Source organism: Aspergillus flavus, chromosome 4, assembly GCF_009017415.1.
Source record: "Aspergillus flavus chromosome 4, complete sequence".
In the NCBI taxonomy this organism is placed as follows: Eukaryota; Fungi; Ascomycota; class Eurotiomycetes; order Eurotiales; family Aspergillaceae; genus Aspergillus; species Aspergillus flavus.
This window is the reverse complement of record NC_092405.1, coordinates 1,111,858-1,134,343: the sequence shown is the minus strand read 5'-3', so window position 1 is coordinate 1,134,343 and position 22,486 is coordinate 1,111,858. Positions and strand designations below refer to the sequence as shown.

At 48.7% G+C, this 22,486-nt stretch overlaps 8 protein-coding genes and 3 non-coding genes across 11 annotated transcripts; 3 read left to right on the top strand and 8 right to left on the bottom strand.

Annotated features, from left to right (window-relative positions):
• Positions 1-316: 316 nt before the first annotated feature.
• F9C07_3581 (putative acetylglutamate kinase) lies at positions 317-3,169 on the bottom strand (the record flags this gene model as incomplete). The annotated part of the gene is made up of 3 exons (XM_041291734.1): positions 317-372; positions 429-669; positions 746-3,169. The coding sequence occupies 3 exons, from the start codon at positions 3,167-3,169 to the stop codon at positions 317-319; spliced, it is 2,721 nt and encodes a 906-aa protein (XP_041145882.1).
• Positions 3,170-4,190: 1,021 nt separating this feature from the next.
• On the bottom strand, positions 4,191-5,644 carry F9C07_2283182 (synaptobrevin/VAMP-like protein). Its single transcript, XM_041291733.2, has 3 exons — positions 5,211-5,644; positions 4,763-4,994; positions 4,191-4,679 (listed from the first exon to the last, which is right to left on the bottom strand). The coding sequence occupies exons 1-3, from the start codon at positions 5,319-5,321 to the stop codon at positions 4,660-4,662; spliced, it is 363 nt and encodes a 120-aa protein (XP_041145881.1). The 5' UTR covers positions 5,322-5,644; the 3' UTR covers positions 4,191-4,659.
• F9C07_2283181 (enoyl-CoA hydratase/isomerase family protein) lies at positions 5,645-7,335 on the bottom strand. The gene is made up of 2 exons (XM_071510614.1): positions 6,882-7,335; positions 5,645-6,815 (listed from the first exon to the last, which is right to left on the bottom strand). Exons 1-2 carry the CDS (start codon positions 7,196-7,198, stop codon positions 6,314-6,316), a joined length of 819 nt encoding a protein of 272 aa, XP_071366329.1. The 5' UTR covers positions 7,199-7,335; the 3' UTR covers positions 5,645-6,313.
• Positions 7,336-7,433: 98 nt separating this feature from the next.
• F9C07_t170 lies at positions 7,434-7,537 on the top strand. Its single transcript has one exon. It is a non-coding gene; the product is annotated as a tRNA-Phe (tRNA).
• Positions 7,538-8,213: 676 nt separating this feature from the next.
• Positions 8,214-9,048, bottom strand: F9C07_2232226 (S-adenosyl-L-methionine-dependent methyltransferase; the record flags this gene model as incomplete). Its single annotated transcript, XM_041291732.1, has 3 exons — positions 8,214-8,252; positions 8,314-8,979; positions 9,034-9,048. 3 exons carry the CDS (start codon positions 9,046-9,048, stop codon positions 8,214-8,216), a joined length of 720 nt encoding a protein of 239 aa, XP_041145879.1.
• A 1,009-nt stretch (positions 9,049-10,057) lies between these two features.
• Positions 10,058-10,159, bottom strand: F9C07_t142. Its single transcript has one exon. It is a non-coding gene; the product is annotated as a tRNA-Phe (tRNA).
• Positions 10,160-11,433: 1,274 nt separating this feature from the next.
• Positions 11,434-14,643, top strand: F9C07_2243908 (Sybindin-like family-domain-containing protein). Its single transcript, XM_071510029.1, has 5 exons — positions 11,434-11,747; positions 12,508-12,630; positions 12,729-14,274; positions 14,325-14,363; positions 14,422-14,643. The coding sequence occupies exons 1-3, from the start codon at positions 11,578-11,580 to the stop codon at positions 13,129-13,131; spliced, it is 696 nt and encodes a 231-aa protein (XP_071366328.1). The 5' UTR covers positions 11,434-11,577; the 3' UTR covers positions 13,132-14,274; positions 14,325-14,363; positions 14,422-14,643.
• On the bottom strand, positions 12,073-12,175 carry F9C07_t141. The gene has a single exon. It is a non-coding gene; the product is annotated as a tRNA-Phe (tRNA).
• F9C07_3576 (26S proteasome regulatory subunit S5A) lies at positions 13,423-14,447 on the bottom strand (the record flags this gene model as incomplete). Its single annotated transcript, XM_041291722.1, has 4 exons — positions 13,423-13,980; positions 14,055-14,274; positions 14,325-14,363; positions 14,422-14,447. 4 exons carry the CDS (start codon positions 14,445-14,447, stop codon positions 13,423-13,425), a joined length of 843 nt encoding a protein of 280 aa, XP_041145877.1.
• Positions 14,644-14,756: 113 nt separating the features above from the next.
• Positions 14,757-16,732, top strand: F9C07_1509956 (Borealin N terminal-domain-containing protein). The gene is made up of 3 exons (XM_041291724.2): positions 14,757-15,004; positions 15,058-15,349; positions 15,404-16,732. Exons 1-3 carry the CDS (start codon positions 14,854-14,856, stop codon positions 16,125-16,127), a joined length of 1,167 nt encoding a protein of 388 aa, XP_041145876.1. The 5' UTR covers positions 14,757-14,853; the 3' UTR covers positions 16,128-16,732.
• Positions 16,733-17,337: 605 nt separating this feature from the next.
• Positions 17,338-21,289, bottom strand: F9C07_3574 (putative Rho GTPase activator; the record flags this gene model as incomplete). The annotated part of the gene is made up of 6 exons (XM_041291711.1): positions 17,338-17,781; positions 17,848-18,134; positions 18,196-19,293; positions 19,353-20,003; positions 20,066-20,768; positions 20,831-21,289. 6 exons carry the CDS (start codon positions 21,287-21,289, stop codon positions 17,338-17,340), a joined length of 3,642 nt encoding a protein of 1,213 aa, XP_041145875.1.
• Between the last annotated feature and the right edge of the window lie 1,197 nt (positions 21,290-22,486).

Sequence of the window (22,486 nt, the reverse complement as noted above, 5' to 3'; positions counted from 1 at the left end):
CCCTTTGCAGACACGATATAGTATTCCTTCTCCATGAAAGTTGAGAGAACAAAACCGAGACATCTATGAGTGGGAAACCAAGTATTCAAGAAAACATAAGGCATGATTAGGTTGGCTATGGAGATTGAGGCAAGAGACCCTTTGCGGAGTATCACCGACCCATAGCAACCGATGAGAGACACCCGGGGTATGAGACACGCGAGAAAGATGACACCATTGTTCAATTCAAGAAACGAAAACCCCCGTCCACGAAATAGTTCATATACCTACACTTCCGCTATATTGAGGTTATAGAGATGAGTATACTGAAGATTGTTTACTCCAGAGGGATACCCTGGTACTCGCCATATCCGAGAGCGAGGTTCATGTTTTCTGCCAGTGGTTAGCACGGCACGAATTAATGATGGCAGGCAAATGGTAAAACTTACGGAGGCACTGGGTGGCTGCGCCCTTCAGCAGGTTGTCAATGGTAGCACACACCACTGCGCGCTTGCCACTAGAGTGAACAGCGAATCCACCAACATCAACACCATGGCGACCAGCAATGTTCTTCACCACCGGGGGCTCGCCGATAATCTTCACAAGCTTCTCACCAGCATAACGTTCCTGGTAGATGTTGCGGATATCACGGGAGGACATTTCCTCCTTGAGAGGGATGCTGATGGTTTGCTAGAGGGTGTTAGTTCTGCTATTGACTAACAATTGAAGACAACAGGGGAAGAAGAAGGGTGATAAGTGAACATACATGAATACCCTGGAACCAAACAGCAACATGAGGAATGAATGCAATGCTGGTGCCAAGCTGGGAGCTGATCTCCTTCTCATGGATGTGATCAGTCAGGCTGTAAGGGATGATGTTGTTGGTAAGGTTCTCCACGTCGTTCTTAGGGCTTGGCTTGGTACCAGCACCCGAGTACCCGGAAACACCGAAAACGGTAGGCTGTCCACCGAGGTGAGGGACGAGGGGAGCAATAGCAATCTGGGCCGCTGTCGCGTAGCAACCAGGGTTGGCAATTCTGGATGCCTGGGCGATTTTAGAACGAGAGACCAACTCAGGCAGACCGTAGGTCCAGGTGCTATCGAAACGGTAGTCGGCACTCAAATCAACAATAACATTACCCTTCTCCGAGCCTTGGTCGACAGCCTCGACGAACGGCTTGCAGACACCGTTAGGCAGAGCCATAACCCAGCAGTCAACATCGCCATTTGCAGACATGCGCTTGACATCCTCGGGGCTAAGGTTCTCGTAGATGATCTCCCTCTTATCATAACCTTGCAACTTCTTGCCAGCCAGCTCGCGAGAAGAAACGTGGCGCAGATCCATGTGGGGGTGGGCATTAAGCAGGTTAATCAAGGCCTGGCCAGTGTAGCCACGGGCTCCGATGAGAGCAACCTTAGACGGCTGGGTGTTAGACATGTTCTTCTCGCCAAGGGGTGGGTTAGGGTTAGTCGTGGAGTAAGCCCGAGCCGAGTTCCTGTTGAAAACCGAAGGGCGTCCAAACCGAGAAGACCGCAGAGCATTGCTGGTGGATGAGAATGCACGCTTCTGCTCGGCGGAAGCACCGCTGGCACCAAAACCCTTACCAATGTTGGTGGCGGCCTCGGCAGCGCGGTGCAACCTCGACTCGAGGTTGATGTCACCGAACATCTGGCGGCCATGTTGATTGAACTCCTGGACCAACTGCTTGACCTCTTCACCGCTTTCAATGCCGTACCAGAAGAGAACCTCTCCCTCACGGCTCAGGCTTCCATCGGCCTTGTCGAAGAACCAGGTCAGGTTCTCATCGTCCTCCTTAACAGTCCAGACAAGCTTGGGGAAATCCTTCTTAATCGAGGCAAAAACATTGTCAGCCACGTTAGTCAGCCATCCCGACTTGGTAATGGTGAAAGTAGCCAAGTGAGCCAAGGGAGAAGAAGCATCCTGCTGGGGAGGCAAGACAACGGCCAAGGCCTCCATGGGCTCATCGAAGTACACCTTGAAGTCACGCTCCTTCAATCCTTCCACGTAGCGCTCCACGGTAGCACGGGCATCCAAACCTTCCCTGTCGCGAATCAAGACATCCTTCAGCTTGTCCAGGTCCTCAAACTCCGAGATAGAAGTCTTGATGTGCACCTTGTTGCCCCTGCGGATCAACGTACCCGCACCAGAGTCCGTGAAAAGCTCCTTCTGCAGATCGGCAGGGTGAATAATGGCAACGCTCGAGGTGCGAGGAAGATCACTGAGAAGCTCCTTCATCTCCTTAATCTTCAGACGGGTGCCGTGACGCACCCACCACTGGGTCATCAAGTGGTCGTACTCCTCGTCGAGGTTGATTACCGAAATCTTCTCGCCCGTGTCACCGTTGAAGAGACCACCCTTTTCAGCAAGGTAGACAATCTTGAGCGGCTGGAGTGCACGCGCCAACTCACCGGCAGCGACATCGGCGTTGACATTCAGAACCTGGCCATCTGGGGTCTCGGCCATGGAGGTCAGGATAGGGAGACAGCCAGATTCGATAGCAGACTCAATTGGCTTCTTGTTGACACCATTGATCTTGCCAACCAGGTTATACTTCTCCTTGTCGAGGTAGTCGGCCGAGAAAACACCTGCAGTGAGAGGGCGGGCTCTCACTCCCATGCGTTCCAATTCTTCGGTCAGCTTCAGATTCTCCTCCAAGAAGAGCTTCCTAGCAAGAGCCAGGGTCTTGCCATCAGTCACACGGATACCATCCTCGAACTGCGGCTCCACACCGGCGTCTTCCAACATGCGATTCAGCTGAGGTCCGGCACCGTGGACGACGATCGGGTAGAGTCCGACATGGTTCAGGAAAGCGAGAGCGGAGGAAAGAGTCTGGAGGTGTTCGGTGATGATGGCACCGCCGACCTTGATGACAGCGAACTGCTGGGAGGAAACCGACGTAAAGTGAGAGAGATATTGCTGAACCTCACGCTTCGAGCCGATGTTGCTCAGCAGCTGAACGACCGTAGAGCGGGTCGACGAAAGCTGGGGGTCAGTGGCGCGGGAATAATGACGACCCTGCAGCAACGGAACGGCGGAAGCCTTCAGGGAGTTACGAGCGCCTAGTCTTGCGGACGAAATGGCGTGCGGTGCGGAGAAGGCTCGGAGGGGCTTGCTGGTTGAAGCTCTCCGCACGGCGGTGCGAAGGGAGAACATCTTGCCAACCAGCATGCGGCAGCTTCAAGGCCTACGTCTGGGAGTCTGGAAGGGGAAGGGGAGCGAGAAGGTCAGTGTTTCGAGAAGACAAAAGACAAGGCTGGCGTTATGAGTAATAAGTAGTGAGGGAAAAAAGAAAGTAAAAGTGGAGGTGCTGCGGGCTCTCAGGAATTTGCCGCACCCCAAGTTCCAAGAAATGAATGTATGGGATTATCGTCAACCATCCGCGCTCGGAGTGGCTTTTTTGCTTCTTTGGGTCCCTTCATTTTCGGGGGCGGTCACTCACTAGCGTATTTTATTTTAGCCTTCGTCACAACCTGGTATTTCCCTCAATCGCGAGATTTTTCCTGCCCAAAAACCCGGACAGGGGAACGCCAGTACTGAAACTGAGGGGTTTGCAATAACCACTGAAGGAGAAGAGAGTAATAAATGAGCAGAACCCGGTGGGAGAGGAGAGAGTGTGTAAGCAGGGAGGAAGAGAAAATTGATCGATCGGCAACTCAATACTAACTAGCACCGGTACCTGAATTGAATTGACTTGCGACTTTCGGAGCCGATGATTATTATGTGAGCGGAGTGACTCAGAGAAACGAAAATGGCAATGAATCAGAGAAAGGTTCTATCTCACTCTTTTTTTGGGCCCCAACGGTCTCCATCCCACGTAATAAAAATGATGATATTGCAGGTTCCCGTGGATCTCTCCTCAATTAGTTAGCACCAGCCAATTTTATTAGGATTATCAGATCTCGCCTCGGTGTTTTACAGCTCGGTTCTTCACGTCTCACAGCGAATAGCAGTCGCTCTTTCCTCCCAAAATGGAGCTCTATTTAGATACCATCTTGAGGTGTCACTCCGTAGTGCACTGGGTCCTTCGTTATCTGATCGTTTACCTAATATACCAAAACAGCCTAAGCAGCCTGATCCACTCCTCCCATGTCAATAGGTCAATGACCTGCAAGTTTGGCTCCGAAGACCCAGCTTCAAACTATTTAATCCTTGCACTCCGTACCCACGGGAGCAGTATATACCCTAAACATCACTAGTAACCGATAGCAAATATATTTTTGTCTTTACTTCATGACTTGTGCTGCAATAACCAAGATACGCGAGCCGTTACGACGTAATGAATCCATGGGTATGAGACGAAATACACAGAGGGTTGTTCATTAAAGGCTAGGGAACGACACAAAGGAAAAGTTCACATAAGAAAAAACAAAAGGAAAAAACAAAAATCGCGCTCGGGTACTCGAGCACGACAAAACAGCAGAGTATCATTTACATTTTCACCGTCGACGTATCATAGGGCATGGCCTCGTCCGATGTTCAATCGGCTCATAGCGTCAATGGCGTATAGAGACAAGAGTTTAGTCGTGAGAACATGGCGGACGCCCGAGAAAAACAGGAGGTATTAGTGGCTGAAATCGAAGCTTCACCGTCTCAAATACAGATAAACCAGCTGAAAAAAACATCCATTCCCAAGACAAACGTGACCGTCACTGCGTTCGTTAATGCTTAGTAGCGACAACTAAACATACAGAAGTTAGCGCATTCAGTCATATTTTCTGTGCAGCAAATCCACCGGGTGGGAGGACGAAAGGTAGGGCTTACCGGCAGGCACAATAATAACCACAAGCAAGAGGATGACACAAATCACCAAGCATACGCGCATCTTCATGTCTTTCCACCACATTTGCTTCCGTACGCGGTTTGCACCCCTGCGGAAACCCTGAGCCGATACGGCCAGGTTATCAGTCTTATCTTGTAAAGAGTCTAGACGTTCACCACGTTCGGAAACCTTGAAGATATTCGACCGCATGGTATCCACAGTCTCCTGGATTTTCTGTTACGGCGGGAAATTAAAGTTAGCATGAGTTTCTATGATGTTCCATTCCGGTAAAATTAAGTGTAACACCGAATATCATGGGTGGATGCTGTATGCGATAGATGTAAATGCAAGTCCGGGAAAGAGACTTGAGCATAGACAGCGATTCACATCTCATACCACTAAAGAGAAGGGTTTCGCGATGGGTGTGGCAGGGACGGCTAATCAACATACCTTGTCGATTTCCCTTGTCCTGGGATCGCCATTCTGCGCGGCACTGGCCCCAGCTGGGGCGTTGGTGGTAGAGCCCGAAGGGATATAGGGGTCGTAAGGTTGTTCAGACATGGTTGTTTGATGCGGTGAATGCGAGGCGTTCAGAACTGAGATCGGGGAACCTGGTGGATCACCAGATGCCTAGCGGGAGAAAGGCGGAGTCTGCTGGATTCTCCTTTCACGGGGCTGCGAGAGACGAGAAATCAAAGCCGTAGTATACGCGAACGGGGAGCGATGAGAGCCTCGGATGAACAGCTCGGGTTCTTGGAAGTTGGGTGGATGATGGATGTAAGGAGAGGGTGGGAAACGTTACTGGCGTGAAGCTGACAGGGTGTGATGAATCGCCGCCCGCCTTTGGAATTACGGTTGTTTCGGTTCTGTCGGGGAAACCGTCACGTGATATAGCCTGTCAATAGTTATTGGGAAAGAAACGCCCAGGCAGCTATTTTTATAAGACACCAATGGCGGGACAAAGAAATGCGGATATAAATAAAAAGTCCCGTTAATTAAATTCTTTTATTGAGCAGTATCGTCACTTGTGTGCAGTCAAAGAGGCCGGTAACCACCTTAAAAATAAATAGAAGTTACTAGCAAGAGAGAATTCCATTAGGCACTATTAGGTCCCTGTCACCAATTGCCAAATCACTATGCCTAATACTATAAATATGCGTTGGCATGGCTCAACCCTAACAATGCCGTGGCAAAGAGGCTGTGCTCTTCACCCAACTACCACAGCCTCACGTGGTGATCCACCAATACATCATGCAGGTCCTGAGAATGAAAACTGTGAAGGTAGATGCATCGCTTGGCCAGAACATGCACAAAAGATCAATGCTCTGTGGGCATTTTTACTTGTAGGCATGGGAAACATAACCTACCTATACACCGTTGCCAAGACACGGGGCTTTTCTGTGAATAGTGACACCCTGTGTGTCAAATATTCGAACGGAGGAGATGTATACAATTGAATTCTAACAATAGTTAGAGCCCTGAAGATAAATACAAATGAGCTATATACTGGCAACATGCTCTATGCAAGCCAACCGAATGACAGTAAAGCAGATTCAAAGCTTCGCATTCCTCTGCTTCTCAAACGCCTCGACAGCTTTCAGACCATCCCTTTGCGCCTGGTCCTTCTTGTCCTCCAACTGTTCCCTCCAAGCCAGATTGGCAGTATGGCCATCCAGGATATCCAGCGAATGACGGTACATTTCCTCTTTCATGGTCCCATAAATACCAGTGGCCGCTTTCTTCTGCAGCCCACGCTCCCGGATAAGCGTCAAAACCTCTTCCAGCCCGCCCACACCATCTACAAGACCGGCCTTGACGGACTCAGGACCTCCAAACCGTTTAGCTTCGAGGATAAGGTCCCGAAAAGAAGAGGGCGTCAACTTCTCTCGGAAGATGCTCATCATGGGCGATTGGAGCGGGACTCCAAATTCCAATTCGTTGATGCAGAGAAGGCCCTTGGAGGGGTTCTGGATTCGATAGTCATGATACATGGCCAGCATGAGGCCGCCAGCAAAAGCGTGTCCGTTCAAGAGGCAAATAGTAGGCATGGGAAATCTGCGACGGTTAGCATGGTATTCAGTCAAGGAAGAAACAGCGAGGCCATCTAGACCCATAACTAACGTCAGGAATCGGCGGAACAGTTTCCACAACCACTTGTCCAAGAAGCCCTCCGTGCTGAGAGCAAGCTCGAGATCTAATCCATTGCTATAGAACTTGGGAATGCCACTGGTGGTAATCACCACTCCCTTGGGGTATCTGTGCTCGATAATATCCAATGCAAGTATAAAGGCATCTATGAATGTCGGGGTAAGTCTGTTATCCTTCGGGGATGTAAATGTGAGTAGGTAAATATTCTTCTCCTTCTCCGAGGCTGTGGGGTTGGAGCAGACGAAGCTTCCGCCAGTAGAGGAAATTGGAACAGTAAAAAGGGTCGTCATGGCGGCGGTATATCACTGGGTATGTACTTGAAACAGGTTGGCTGTTGAAAGAGTTATGTACTACATCTAGAATCTCTCTTCTTGAAGTTCATTCCCCCAAAGAATAACCGATGTCTTCCAAAGCCTCGGAAGTATGGTAATCAACTATCCGCGGTAGTTATCACATGCTAGTAAGGCTTTTTTTTCTATTAATAGGCTTTGTATAACACCTTTCTAAGGCCAAACTTTGTCAACTGCGGGGATAGCTCAGTTGGGAGAGCGTTAGACTGAAGTTTACTTCGATCAGATAGACCCATAAGGGTTATCTAAAGGTCGCCGGTTCGATCCCGGCTCACCGCAATATTTTTGCATACATTCTTTTTACTTCGTCTCGAGGCATCGAACGAAGGCTGAAACTGCCTGCTGCTGCCCCACGAAGTCCTTTTGTTGGTGAGCTAAGCTCCCTGGCAACTGTTATGAAGTACATATAGTAGTGTGCACCGCGTGGTTACTTGTTTCATAGCCTAGCGGCACCAGCGGTAGCCTTCAATTCCTGCATTACTGGGTGGGGCACTTCGATATGCTGCCGAGCCATCTCGACTCTCAGTAATTGACCAGTGCTACTATGGGTCGTCATGGCGCAGGTCCGAGAGGACAGTATACCCCCACACAAGAGTGAGAAGGTTCAATGTGTCACCTGCTTGACATGGCGGCAATGAGCCTTAACTACGTGGGAGGTACGCTACATTTTATACTCCGGAGTAATCGGCTGAGTTGCTGATTTCAAGATGCTCTACTGCGGATGCCACCTCCGTGTGAGATGTGTATAGTATCTGTATATCCATACCCGCTGATGGGAACAATGGAGCTGGCCGCGATATCTCGTCATCTATAGGGCATATCTATTGACTTCATGTAGCTTACGAAGAGAATGCCATATCAAATACAGAACTTTCCAAATGTATGTTCAGCTAGCAAAACCTGCATGTCACAAACACATCGCCACAAACTAGTAAAAGACAAACAACGAAGCTAATCACTGAGCATTAATAACAGTGCTAACCTCGACGATGCTCTGAAAAACAATCAGTACCAACAACCACGCAAATATTCAGGTATAGGTAGGGGGAACTCACAGGACCACAGTTCGAGGCAGTCTCAATAGACTCAGTCTCATAACGATAAGACCCGCCTTGCCGCCCACCAGATTTCACATACTCAAGGTAGGCAGGTGCACCCGGGAAATCCGTGTTATCAGCAATGACTTTGGAGCCCTTCCTGAACAAGCCTAGATCCTCGCAAAGCTGCAGATCCGGGAGGTAGAACTGCTCCCAGTGGTCGAAAAAGGCTACATCCACGCCCGCCTCCTTCAACTTCCCCTCTTCGAATAACCGCTTCAGCGAGTCTGCAGCTGGTCCTTCGAGAACATGCACGGTGTTCTCCAAGCCGGCTAGCCGAATGAGATCCCGTGCAATACCAGCGTTGACCGGGCTCAGCTCAAATGTGTATACATTGACGTCAACTGCACTATCTGTATTGTTGAGTTCACGCAGAATAGCACCCCAGGCGATGGCTGAGGCCCCAACATATCCACCAAATTCGATAAAGGTCTTAGGGGCTGGCTGGATCTTTGCTATTTGCTGCCTGGAAGCTTCGATCTTGGCATTCTTGAAGGTCATCATGCGGCTTTCGTCCGCAAAGTCGTTGATAGCTTTCACCACATCCCAGGGCTTGCCGGCATAAGTATCCTCTGGCTTAGAGAAGATGTGCTCATGGAGAGCCCTGGCCTTGGCTTCGATGGTCTGGTTTCTATGAGTATCACAGAATTATCGAAATGCATGAAGCGTTGGACTCACTTCTTCCTTGGACATTGTGAATGTTGCTGCTGATGACTGATTGAAGTTGGTGAATATCTTCCGATTTTTGTGAGGGTGTTAGGTCAAGGGTCTTTGTTCTCTCAGGGAAGGCCATGTATTTATGTCTTTTGACCCTCATACTTCGGAGTTTACTAACTCACATTAGCATACTCCGCCTCGGACATCGCCTAGTATACTGAGTCTTACGTACGTGAGATATAGCAGCTATGACGAAATACCTAGTTGAGTCCCGCACGCTACAGGCAAAACCTATTGCTGAAGTCCATACCCCATGTCTCGTAGAGCACATGAACCGAGAAACGCCATTGATGGCTATAGATCCTAGCATTGTTTGACTGGCAATTTAGTCTCCGCAGCAGTAGAGTGACAATAAATTATATCCAGAACACAATTCATGAACTAACCAGGCAGGAAGGTACTATCGTTTTTGACAATGCAGTGTAGTCGGACATAGAGATCGCTCGGATGGTTGCATCCGATATCAAGTATCTCCGAGATCTGCTTCGGCCTTTCGGCTTTCAAGGTCTTAAGTTCTCATATAGTACTAGCGTCATCTCGGCGTCAATAACCAGATCGGATCAATGGACCCTGCGGTAGAGCATATCCAGCATTTGTAGGGTCTTCAAATCAGGGATGTGCTCCATAGCTTCTGGCGGGGGCCTTGTTGCTGACGGGCATATATTTCGTATGACTATATTTACTCATTTTCTCTGAGTCGTAAGCTATCGGCTAAGTGATACGCGTGAAGGTTGCGACTGGGTATGTCGAGAGGTATGATATTGCACGGGTACATTATGAAACAGCTTGTGAGATCGAGTGGACGTAGGACGTCACTACGCGAAATAATATGAAGAACTACTAACCAATAATAACAAAAGTCTGATATGTGGGTGAAGAAGAAGAGGTAATTTTTAACTATCGGGTAGAGTGACGAGATCTTGGAAAGCAAAAAAGTCACAGGAGGAGCCGTATAGATAAAGATATAGATGGAGAAAAAAGAAAATGCGGTGAGCCGGGATCGAACCGGCGACCTTTAGATACCCATAAGGGCTATCTGATCGAAGTAAACTTCAGTCTAACGCTCTCCCAACTGAGCTATCCCCGCAGTTGATGAAGGTGCATGTAGTATTTTGACTATATATTGCAAAACCTAAGATTTACCCTACTAGAGGCAAGGACCATTCATCATCATACCGACCGCTACCAAAGGCAGTATAGATAGATGCGTAACTTGTAGGGGCATTTCAGTAACTAACTAACTTGACTATCTATAAGCTATGTACTATTGGTCCGATCAAGTTATACTCATGGGAGGACCTACCTTACCGCCCTGGTAAAAGTCAAATATATATGTTTCATGTTAACCGGCGATTTCAGCTACCATTTAAAGACGCCTACGGTGTCCGGTCATTTTTAGGTAGTCGAATGGAATGTTTTTTAGCATTCCATAACCATAAGTCTCCACACTGCCTCAGCATGCTACATCGAGTCAGTTTTGCAAGGAGTTACCTCCACAGGGTAATGGTATACCTCAAGGCAAAAGCTTCACGTAGACTAAGTCACCCCCCCTCCCCTCCCCCCTTCTTCTTTTCCTTTCTCCTGCCCTCCTCCCCTGAATACATGAAGGTATTCCAGCAGAGATGATTGGGTCATTTATAGGTGTCCAGGTGGTGGGCCGCAAAACAAAATAACAAGCATTGGCGAACGCAGGCCTTGACGAAGCTCCCAGTCCATCGAGAAGTAACACCTTACTATATATAGACAGATATAAGAGCAGTGATAAGAGTATCCCACTCCTCGCCTACGACGAGGGGTCAGAGTTGAATCATTATTACCCCTGGTATCTCGAGACCTGTAAACGGCAAAGCCGAGGATTCTGAGTGGGAATGTAGCGTTGGGTATCATCATCTGTAGCTTGGCTCTACTGCCATAGATATCCCCTGAACTGTGGAGTAATCTCCGTTAGAAAGTGTGATGTTGCATCAAGGTTCAATTGACTCCTGTTGTGAAGATTGAAAACTCCCAATAGTAGCCTCCTTGGTCCTTCCCTCTCTGGGGTAATATACTCATCTAAAGCGTCGATTCTGAAAAGCACCCGGGGAACAATTCGATGGTGGAATGATATGTTTCCCGAACACGAGGCTTGAAACTAGGACCATGACTTATCTTCGGGACTTTATTCTCTCCGCAGCTGGTAGGAGCAATATATGTATCCAACGGCAATGCCGTCATTACTCAGAAAATCTACCAGGAGGTGTTCAATTATGATAGATGTCAGTGTGGTCTTCCCGGCTCCAGGTGTGCCAGGACAGAAAACTGCCCGCTTTTCTTTTCTTTCTTTTTCTTTTTCTTTCTTTCTTTCTTTCTTTTTCTTTTTCTTTCTTTCTTTCTTTCTTTTTTTTTTTTTTTTAGGTCCAACCGTTCCTGGGACCCTCTTAAAGCCAGCAGCCATTGCCCCGTCCCTCCCTGTTACCCGCAGACGAGGTCGTTGTGTTGAGCAGCATAGGCTATTGAGTAAGCCAGATGACGACTCCAATATCTTCATCGCTGTCTCACGAAGAGTTCATCCTTGCAATGTTTTCTGTAGCCGAGGATACGGTATCAAGAGCTTCTAGAATCAGGAAACTTGAATATAGCTTGACATCGACTATGTCTTCCACTGCTTTCTCCCCGCCAACATCGCCCGCCTGTAAGTATATATTGCAGAAGTTCCTGTGCAGATACTGCCGCTATAGCCACAGACCCTGCTAATTTCAAATCTTATGCATATCAGCGTAGTAGCAAGTCCCCTGGGGAAAATAATATACGGGAACCTGTCCATCCGTCCCGCTGCTTCTATCTCAGCGCAAAGAACGTCACCACCAAGGTCCCAGTTCAGTTTATCTCTGGCGATGAAGTTCTTAAGAACATGATTGCCGGATGCAACGAGACCGTAATGCACACATAGAACCTCGAGTAAGTCTGTCCCTAAGAGTATCCTCGAGGTAGAAAGAACGATTTGCAAAAAGAAAAAGAAATTGCGGTGAGCCGGGATCGAACCGGCGACCTTTAGATACCCAAGGTGGGTTATCTGATCGAAGTAAACTTCAGTCTAACGCTCTCCCAACTGAGCTATCCCCGCAATTGTTGAAAGTTGGTTTAAAATAGTGCTTGATTAACCTATTGCAACTGCAAGGCGTAACATAAGGACCTTCCACCACCACCTCCGCATGCTATCCGCCGATACATTTCGGAGTGATCAGATAAACCATAATGATGCCATGAACACCTCAAAAACCTAATCTCACCACCACCAATTCCCCGCGGCCCCCAGTTTATCCAGGCGCTGTCGCACAAATAATAGCAACCTATCGATGAACTAAGATATAACCGTCCACATCCTCCCCACCCACTATGTCCGTCAAGCTCCCTCGATCAATGCAAAACAAACGTGAAATCTGACAACTGATCCAGGGCCGTCTTCTCACTTATCATCATCAATAAAGCCGGTGGCTTAGTATACCAGCGCGAATTCCAGCCCGGCTTGCGCAAGCTCTCCACAAATGATTATCTCGTCCTCGCTGGTACATTTCATGGGTATGTGTATTAGATCGAATTCATCCCGCCGAAAGAAGATAATCAACCGATCACGCAATTGTGTTACAACTGGACCGCTGACTATGTGCTGTGGGTAGTGTTCATGCCATTACTCGTACGATAACTCCTAAGCTTCCTCTTTCTACGGCCTCGACGACAGCAACTACCCCGACTTCCTCCAATATCCCCTCAACCCCTGGCACACCCACTCCGCCTACTCCGGCATCAGCGTTCACGTTTCCCAACCCGGGGATTCCGGCGACGGGTCTCGAAAGTCTTGAGACGGATAAGTTCCGATTGACGTGTTTCCAGACGTTGACGGGGACGAAGTTCCTTTTATTCACGGATCCGATGATGGGGAATATTGACGTGGTTATGAAGAAGGTCTACGAGCTGTATGCGGATTATGTGATGAAGAACCCGTTCTATCAACTCGAGATGCCCGTCAGATGTGAGGCGTTTGATCGACATCTTGCGGGGTGGTTGAGGGGGAGGACCTGATCGTTCCCTTTATTTCTTCTGTTGATCGAGTTGGGAGACAATAGACTGCTGGAAGGTCGATTTGTGGTGACATTAATGACGCACTTTGATGACAATTGTCCTTGTTGTAATTACATATTTTCTTTTTTCGCCTTTGTTGGTCATGAAACATACGATAGACTTCAATCACATCCTTCCAAAAGCGTATCGACTAGGATCGCTTTCTAGAATACAGGGAAATACGAAAGCACATTGATAAAACGCCGGGTATGCATCAAATTCGTCCTCAGGAAGTTATCTGAGTTTCCTTCTCTACGCGGTGTCCATCTTGTCACCGTCCTCCTTCTTGTCTTTGCTCCCGCTCGATTCACCTGATTGTCCTTCCTCAGGAATATTAACCAGGTTGGCTTTGCGTTCTTGCTCCTCCCGCTCCCGCTTTTCCTTCTCTTGCCGGTTCTTCTCTTCTTCCAGAGATAAGCGTAGGGCGAACGCCAATTCGGGATCGTTCTCAGCCGCATCTTCGAATCCAAAGTCGCCGGTTTCACCACCTGCACCTGCGTCGCCTGCTCCAGCACCATCGCCGCCCAGAATGGGTGTCATCTGAAGCTCCTCGCTCAACAGGTTCGGACCAGGAGGGATAATGGCTAGGTGCGAGCCGTCGCCACCTTTGACGTTCTCGACGAACGCCTCAAGCTTCTTAGTTTGGTCGGATTCGAGGTCTCCGAAGGCGATAACGTCGATAGATACATTGATCTTCTTCATCTTCTTAGCCAGCTTAACCAATGACTTCTCATCTTCTTCGATCGGAGAGCACGAGAACACGATGATGCGTTGGCGTTGGGACTTCTCGGAGCGATGTTTCAAAGCGAGCTGTAGCAGAGAGTATGATTAGCACCACCATCGCCGGAAGCTCTGCAATAGAAAACCATAGAGTCAAGACATACACCGGCCACTTGTATACTGGAGCTAAGGTGGGCAGTGCCGTGAATCTTAGTGCGGTGCAGACCGGCCAGGATAGCACCAAAGTCGGAGGTGAAAGTCGACAAAACCTCAGGACCCTTTCCACCCATGCTCATAAGTCCGACGGCTGACTGGGGATGTACGCGCATCTTGGCGGTGTGAATGACACTGACGGCGTCGATCTGTGCTTGCCATCTTGTCGAGCTGGGAGCTGTTAGCAGCGAGACACGAGTTGACCGGGGACAGGTCCTTACGTATAGTCCCCATTCCTACTGCTTTCGCTATTATCCACGCTGCAGATGAGTTAGTTGGGGTGTACGGAGCTAGAGCGTTGAACGGGAGATGACGAACATGATCATGGTTGCTTCGAGCGACATCTTGGCGGCGGTCTATCGGAATTAAGATAGATTTATAATAAAAGGAAATGAGGACGAGAAAATAAGATATTATTAATAAAGCTCTCCTCGATCTTGAAGAGTTCTGCGGGGGTAGTAGAAGATGGGGGGCAAGATGATGATGATGATGGCAGTGATGGGGGGAGGAGAGTTGGAGCTGTGCTGAGATCAATGTCACACTTGCCCGCCCCCATCGGGACTAACCACAAATTAAGTCAGCGGTTGTTTATCCCCCATAAAACAAGCGCATACTTGCTTTCCTTCCACTCCACCCCTTCGCTCTCCGACAACTCCACCAAGCTCAAATTACTGAATTTCTTCACTATAATTAGCGACTTCCTCTTATACACCCTCGAACTTTCGGAAGTGAACCAGCCCCCCCACTATAATGGCTTCCCTTACATCCAAACGAAAGTCTCGCGACGACGACGCGTACCCTGTCGATGAAGCTAGAACGCCTACCGGTAGTCCTCCTAAGAAGAGACTCCGAGTAACCCGAAACCAAAAACAGGCACTTATCGATAATCTGCAGCTAGAGGGTATGTTCCTAATGTGTACTGCTTCCTGAAGACGGACATTGACCATAACGTAGTCACCGAGCGGGCTCGTAAACTTCGCGCGCAATATGCGCTTCAAGCAAATGATCTCCGGGCTCGGATTGAAAGACGCATTAATCGGATCCCCATTGCTCTCAGGAAGGTAAATATGGGCGAGCTGTTGGAAAAGCACAATGCCGCCCTCCGGGCGCAGCAAGAGAATACCTCCCCGAGGAAGCTCATTAGCCCAATCAAAGGGTCACGAAATTTTGCAGCTATTTCGGTTAATCCTGCCATGCGGAAGGCTTCTGCTGCAAGCCCGAGTCCGCGCAGGACGAAGAGACAGAGGTACACTGACATCGCGATATTCTGGACGAAAACCTTACTAACCCGATAATCCAGTCACGAAGGTCTCTACTCCGATAAGGAAAATGCCCCTGCGACAGGGGAACAGCTTGATGTACTCAAGAACCCAAAGAGACGCGCTAAACCCGGCGCTGCTGCCGGTACTTCGCGGGTCGTCTCCCAAGAAGTTAGAGGGGCAGACTTCAGAATTCTTTCTCCAAAATCATCAAACTCTAGGACATATCCACAATCACCGCTTCGCGCATCCCCCGAGAAATCTCAGAATTCCTCTTACCTCTCACGGCCGATGCCATCGCTAAAGCCTTCTAGTCCACTCAAGGCTGCGCCAACTAGCCTGGCCGGATCCCTGGAAAGCGCGCGCCTTCGTACCACGAAAGGCACACCGTCTGTAGCAACAGCAAACAGACCCGCTTCGCAAGCATCCAAGAGGCCAGCAAGTAGGGCCACTACGGCATCTAAGACGACGACACGGTCGCCCTTGCCACGACCCGCTACCCGTCAGCTTGAGCGCAGAGGTAGTGTCTCGTCCTCCACGTCATCTGGCACAACTGTCACCAAGCCGACGCGGACAGGTGCAAACGCAAGGAAGGTGACAGCCGCATCAACAGCTAGCTCCACAGCTAAAAAGGCTGTCGCAAATAGCCAAACGACTTCCGCAACTGCCAAACGTAACGCCGCGTCGGCTACCAGGAAGACCGCCGCTCCCGCAGGAGGTGAAGCTCCGACAACGGGACGGAGGGTCCTCCGCAAACGCGCTTAAATGCCCTATATCTCCTCTTTCAGGAAGGGACCTATTCAATTATAGTCTTTTGACATGCCCTAAAATCTGCCACGAGGGGCTAACACGGAAACGGTGTGAACTTTGATGTTTTGGAGTTGGAGCGGGTCTATTGGCGTTTTCTATTTTGTCTTGCATAATTGGGTCTAGAGTCGGTTGGGTTCGTAGTAGGCTTTGTTGCTGCTTTATCTGCACTGTTAAAATAGGCTGAACTCCTTGATGAGTTCTTTTGGTGGGTTATATCATTGGAGTTTGGTATTATCATCCTTCGACTAGTTGGATGTGATTTTAGTGAATTGAACTTTGTTCGCACTTGAAACAGCAATTGGAATTTGCACTCTGATGCTAGCAATGGTCCTTCTACACGAAGCTCTACACAAGGACTGCCAGATCGGATTTACGAATATCCAAGATCAAGAATGAAGGTAGAAGTAGAAAGATTCCCGTCATCTCACAGCTGTATGTAATCTAAACATCTCATGGAATTATGGATGTAATTGGACCCAACACAGACAATCCGGGATATCAGCTCAAGTAGGCTGAATAGGTAGAATGCAAATGAACAGGTCAAAGGTCGAAAAGAAAACTCAGCACAGGTATCTCTGCAGCCATTCTGAATTGGCTGGAAAACGAAAAAAAAAAAAAATTCTCACAACACTGTTGATGAGAAAAGAAACAGAACACCGGAGTAGAACGGATCAGAATTGAAAGAAGAAAACAGTCCAAAGGTCGAGCACATATTCACGCTAGGTTTCAGCTGGAATGCAATGAGATCAGGGATAGGGACGCTCCGGTACCAGAAATGTGTATAGTAAGCAATGATAGACAGGACACTCTGGACAACCAAAAGGTTCCCCAGGAACAACAAGACGCAAAGAGGCAAGAGTCAGGCCCACCATTATAATGATGATATTGCACTTTTAGGCAGTGAATAGGCAAGAAAGGGTAAAGGTAAGGGCATCTAGCGGACGTGAAAACCAGCAAATGTGGGGCTGATTGGCTTGTGCCTTGAGAATTATTGCGATGCGAGACAAGAAGGATATAAGTAAAAGAAAAAGAACTCCATCCAAACCTGTCAAAGATTAAAGAACGCTGAACGGCCCAATGATACACCAACAGTATTCAGAGCACCAAGAAGTAGGGAAAACGAGGATTGATTGACACACGTCCTTGAAGCGACAGTAGCATAATATCAACCGGCAACTCCCATCGGCCCTGCTCCCGGCCGAGCTCTATAAGGCAGCTGTTGAGGTTGGGCATCTGGCTGTACCGGATTCTGCTGACTGCCATTGCTGATGCTGCGCTCACGGTTATCGCTTGTTGTTGCCGGCACCAACTCCGGGATACCACTAGCTGAATGAGCATGACCAGGAGGGCCTTGTACATGGCGTACAGAGCCTTGCAACTGTGTCGCTGCATCTTGAGATGGATCCGTCTCGATACGTGCAGACGTCGGGGTGTTTGCTCCCCGATTTTGATTCGTAATAGTAAAGGTTTCGCCGCCATTGGCAGGCCTCTGGGAAAAGCTGCCGCGTGCGATATCCCCGTAACGTTTCAGAATCTCCTTCGTGGTGACTTCAGAATTCTCTTTGAAAAAGTTGGTGTCTGTGAGAACCGACTGCAAATCCTCAGGAATCTGGATCATTTAATGTTAGTATATCTGTATCTGTAACACACCTAGAACGTGCTGTAAACAACTTACCTCGCACATGGTATCATTGTATGCGATAAGCGCATTAATAGCCTCAATTGCCAGGAAGCTCTCATCAACAGTGCCGTTCTTAGCATTCGGGTATAGGATGTTAGGGGCCATCACAGTGGCAAGATTGTGGATGTCCATTTTGCTGCCCGATTCCTCATCGACATGCGAGAAAGATGACGTCCAATTCAGGAAGGCAAACAGGACTTCCATGGTATCTCGGTGAGCTTTGGGAAGCAGGCAACAGGCAAGGTGAAGAACCCGCTTTTGTTTTTCTGGATCCGATAGTTCTGTAATATATGTAAGAATATAATCCATTGTGGAGTGAGGATTGCAGAAGGGAAAACTTACTTTGCGACACTACAAATAGGCGATGGAGCTTGAAGGTCAAGAGCGGGTCAGGCATCTCACGGAGGAACTTCTTCAAGAGGGCTGCGATTTGCACTGGGTTTTCCTTTGTCAAATCCACCTGTTCATACTTATTGTCGATCAGGTCAGACAGCTCCTTGAGCCTTCTGATGTTGCCATTTTTTCGGAAAACACCTTCCACAGACATATCCATTTGTCTCATGGCGGACACAGCATCGTCAACCAGAGCAGGGATGCGAAGCGCACCTGGTCCAACACCATGACTAGACTCTGTACCCTCTTTTTCAACGAGGAAATCTAGGTTGACACCGAAAACGCCCTTCTTCTTCCCACCTTTCTTGGTTTCCTTATTGAAGGCACGACCGAAGATATTCCAGATCGTTGGCTTACGTGACTCAATAAATGAAAGGAGCTCCTCTAAAGTGAAATAGCCGTCCAACAAAGGCTCCATAGACAGTACTGCAACGTGGCGTACGATGAAATACTCCAACGCAGACAGTTCTGAGAAGTACTTCTTGGCCCTTCCACCTTGTCCCATAAGATGCCGCTCCAAACCAGCACCGGACACACCGCGTTGATGGCCATAGTTGTATCTCGGAAGAGGTTCGGTGGTACCGACAAGCCCGGCCCCTGCATGTTTGTATGCGTTGGGGCGTTGCTCTTTAGCTTGCTCGGCAGCAACGATCCTTGGAATGTCATCCAGAGTGAGAGCGTCCTGGTTGCCAAATGTCAGCTCAGTAACCGTCTCGCCGTTTGCGTCTTTTTCTTCTACAATTTGGAAACCGTGACCACGAGGATCTGTGCCTTCACCGCCTGATGAACCTGGCCTTACGCTTCGTCCTTCTGGCCCATCGATGATCCGTGACGCCCGTGCTTTTTTGTAAGTCGTTGACAGAGTGCGCTCGTTTCGGATCGACCTTAGACGTCGCATTTCACCAACAGTTTGTTCGAGGGAGGATTCTTCGGTACCCTCTTTACTCGCATGCGAGTATGACTTCGACCTAGTCGTTGATCTACGCAATTCGCCTCCAGGAGTAGATTGGCCGTCACTCCCATCATGAGACTTTAGGTTAGCGTCATCTGAAATGAATTAGTATTCGAAGCTGTGAAGAGCGAGTAATTCTCGATTAGCAACATACCTGATGCTGGAATAGTGCCTCCAGCTCGCAGAACAGTGAGGAGCCGTGCAAGAGCAACCTGTAGCAAGAAGACAAACTGCTGGAGTTTGGTTACTCGTGTGAACCCTCCTTGTGTATCATGCGCAAAGCCATTCTCAGATGCGCAGCTATTACAGAAAGCGCGCTTATCCTTAGGGTTCCACAAGGCATCCTGAGGCATAGCAGTTAAATCTTTCTGGCAGGTTGTACAAGTCAAGTGAGGTGGCTTGATATGCCACCTGTTATCTCCAAGCTTGATACATTCGTCATCGATGGGTTCTTTGCATGCAGCACAGCAGTCGGAGAGTTGATCAGCAAGGACTTCGACATTAGCCATTAAGTCTGCAGTAGTCACTTCTTCTTCAAGAGGCCGAAGGGCCTCAAGATCCCCAAGATGGTCTAAGAACTGATGCAGACCTTCAGGCGTCTCCTTTTCCCTCTCCAACTTGAGAGCACCCTGCAAGCCAATACGGATAAGGAGCTTCAAATAATGGGCAAGGCCTGTCACTAAAGATAGAAGCTCCTGAGTGACACCGAGTTTTCGAACGCCGGTCTCCTGGGTCTTTGATAATAATGCGAAGAAAGCGACAATTTTCTTACACAGGAGTTTTGCTTCACGACCATAGGCAAGGTCTAATTAACGAGTTTAGTTCCACGATACCGTTAATTGGCACTCACGGTAAAAGAAGACTCACCTTTCATGCCCTGAGCCTTGATGTTTGCTGCAAGTTGGTCGATTGCGGAGAAAAGAACATCGACATGTGCAATGAACTTTTTCGCAACAAGAACTCCGTCCACATAAGTACCATTACTGACGTGCAGAAGCATATCTGAGATGCAGGCGGCTGATGATTCTTCGAAACTTGAGAGGATGCTCCAAATTTTGTACACCTTTTCTTCCATCACATCCTCTTCCTCCCGCACTCGGTTGCGTTGCTCATCGGTAGCATCGGCTTCTAACTCAGGATACTCTAATGGCTGGCCAGTCGGGGCTAAACGAACATTCCAAAACTTGTGAATCATATAGCATTCGGGGTGCCAGTGCTGATTTTGTCCATTACGGAAAATCTCCACGAACTGTTTGAGAATTGATGTGTGGCAACCGTGACACCGTTGTGCGAATTGAGTCGAGTAATGGAAGTGACAGTAGACCTTGCCTTCATGCTCATAGTAGGAGTCCTGCGCGCCAAAGACTGTGGGACAAACGGAGCAAGTAAAATGCTCAATGTGATATTTTCGATCCAAGGCCGTTATATATGAGCCTCGCAGGGCGCCACCGCATTCATGACAGAGGAGGTCCAATCGCCGAAAGTAGTCTGTTTCACATAGAGGGTATTGCCCACTCCCATCTTCCGCATCAACAGGAAAGAACTTGGAAGCCACGATTTGGCCACAATCCTACGCCGGGATAAGTCAGTTACTGAGACAGAATGCATGTAAAAGTAGCGGTGGAAACTCACTTCACATTTAAAGCACTCCAGATGGTAGGTCGAAAGCAATGCCCGCACAAACTGACCTGTGAGGGGTTCGCCACACTTTTTACAAATCCTTGACGAGCCACCTGGTGACTTTGTGACTGGTCGGCCGTTAGGGCGTGTTCGATCACGCGGAGTTGATCGGTCCCAATAGCCGGCTGCATCGCGCGGAGTTGAGGGGTCCCTTGGGCTGGAATTGTTTGACTCGTATCTTCGGCCAAGGCGGCCATCGGGGTTTTGGGCTCCATCCACAGGACTGTTCCCGGATGCATTCCAACCTCCGGTTATTGCACGCGGCGAGTCGAATGGAATACTGTTATCCGCCGGTGATGTAGGGGTTTGCATCTGGTTACCTCCACCATAACCACTGGTATTCAACGTGGGGCGGACAGCCCCGTTGCCCGGCACGAGGCTATCCGGCAAAGGAACGTCGCCGGGAGGCATATCCGTATGAAATTACGCCGTTCTGCGTTTGTTTGCAACGAGTTTGCAAGTAACTTAGGATATTGGGAGTCTCAATGCGTGGCTGGGTCGCGTTTGTGGTTGCCGCCGAGATCAGGGAGAATTGATTTATCGAGACAGGGGACTGGAGCGGGAATAAACAAAGTTATTCGAGAGGTTGTAGAAATGGGTAGTTTAGAACAAGTGATGAAGTGATTATCGCATCTCTGACGGGAGTGATAGCTTAGGTCAGACAAGAGTGTGATTTACTTTGCGCGGGGCTCCTTAAAGATATTTGGGGTCCTTCTGTAACAACTCACCTCACGCCATGTAGATGAAACTTGCGGGGAACCTCTAGTGGTGACTCGAGGAATAGGAATGGGAGCGCGTGATCGGCCTAATAAATATATCCTTCCACAATCCCACCGATCTTTGCAGCAGCGTATTTGAAATCGAGACGTCTAAAAGCGCAGGCGCCCGTGTCGAGGGCAGCGGGATTGAAAAGGTTGAAGCTCAAAGTGAGACCAACAAGCGGCGGAGTAGTAGACTGGCCGGAATCACAACCATTCCTGGTTCCCTGCAAACACCAACAGAGGGTCGATAGTCCAAGCCCTGGAAAACTCAGAGCACGGAGGGGAGAGGGAAAGAGTGTACCACAGAGTCCAGTACAGCAAAACAAAAGAGTGATAGGGAGAGAGGGTTATAGGAGGTTAGGAGATCGCGTGTTTGGCAAAGTGGGTGACTGTCCTGCTGGCAGTTGTCGCTGTGCCCCCCTATGCTTCATGTTGCTGGTTACCCGCTAGGGTCTATCACGTGAAATACACTCACCGCCTGGACTACCGCCTGTAGTCTGTGTATCAATTACTGTACAAGGTATCTATGGACAGAAATGGGCCCACGGTGCCTGATTACTATGTAACAATACAAAACGGGGATATTGGATGGGAGTACTAGTTAGTGGATAGAACCACTTGAATAAGCATAAAAAAACCTGACAGAGGGAACAAAAAGAAAAAAGCAAAAGGGAAGAAAAGCAAAGCAAGAATGAAGAAAGTAACCTAAGCCTACGGAGTATATTGGTAGATACTGTATGGTTTTGATTAGTGTGGTGGATTTACGAGAGAAAAAAAAAAGGAAAAAATAGATCCCTCCGGAAAAACAACAGATTAGAAAAACTCTTCATTGGAACATTTTGTTTAA

Coding starts and splice junctions, on each gene's coding strand:
- F9C07_2283182 (XM_041291733.2), bottom strand. CDS start 5,321: ATGTCTGAACAACCTTACGACCCCTATATCCCTTCGGGCTCTACCACC. Junction 4,995..5,210: donor GGACAAGGGAAATCGACAAG/GTATGTTGATTA, acceptor CCGCCGTAACAG/AAAATCCAGGAGACTGTGGA. Junction 4,680..4,762: donor GGTTATTATTGTGCCTGCCG/GTAAGCCCTACC, acceptor CTGTATGTTTAG/TTGTCGCTACTAAGCATTAA.
- F9C07_2283181 (XM_071510614.1), bottom strand. CDS start 7,198: ATGACGACCCTTTTTACTGTTCCAATTTCCTCTACTGGCGGAAGCTTC. Junction 6,816..6,881: donor CTGTTCCGCCGATTCCTGAC/GTTAGTTATGGG, acceptor TAACCGTCGCAG/ATTTCCCATGCCTACTATTT.
- F9C07_2243908 (XM_071510029.1), top strand. CDS start 11,578: ATGACGACTCCAATATCTTCATCGCTGTCTCACGAAGAGTTCATCCTT. Junction 11,748..12,507: donor CCAACATCGCCCGCCTGTAA/GTATATATTGCA, acceptor CAACTGATCCAG/GGCCGTCTTCTCACTTATCA. Junction 12,631..12,728: donor CTCGCTGGTACATTTCATGG/GTATGTGTATTA, acceptor TGCTGTGGGTAG/TGTTCATGCCATTACTCGTA.
- F9C07_1509956 (XM_041291724.2), top strand. CDS start 14,854: ATGGCTTCCCTTACATCCAAACGAAAGTCTCGCGACGACGACGCGTAC. Junction 15,005..15,057: donor CGATAATCTGCAGCTAGAGG/GTATGTTCCTAA, acceptor ACCATAACGTAG/TCACCGAGCGGGCTCGTAAA. Junction 15,350..15,403: donor CGCAGGACGAAGAGACAGAG/GTACACTGACAT, acceptor CCGATAATCCAG/TCACGAAGGTCTCTACTCCG.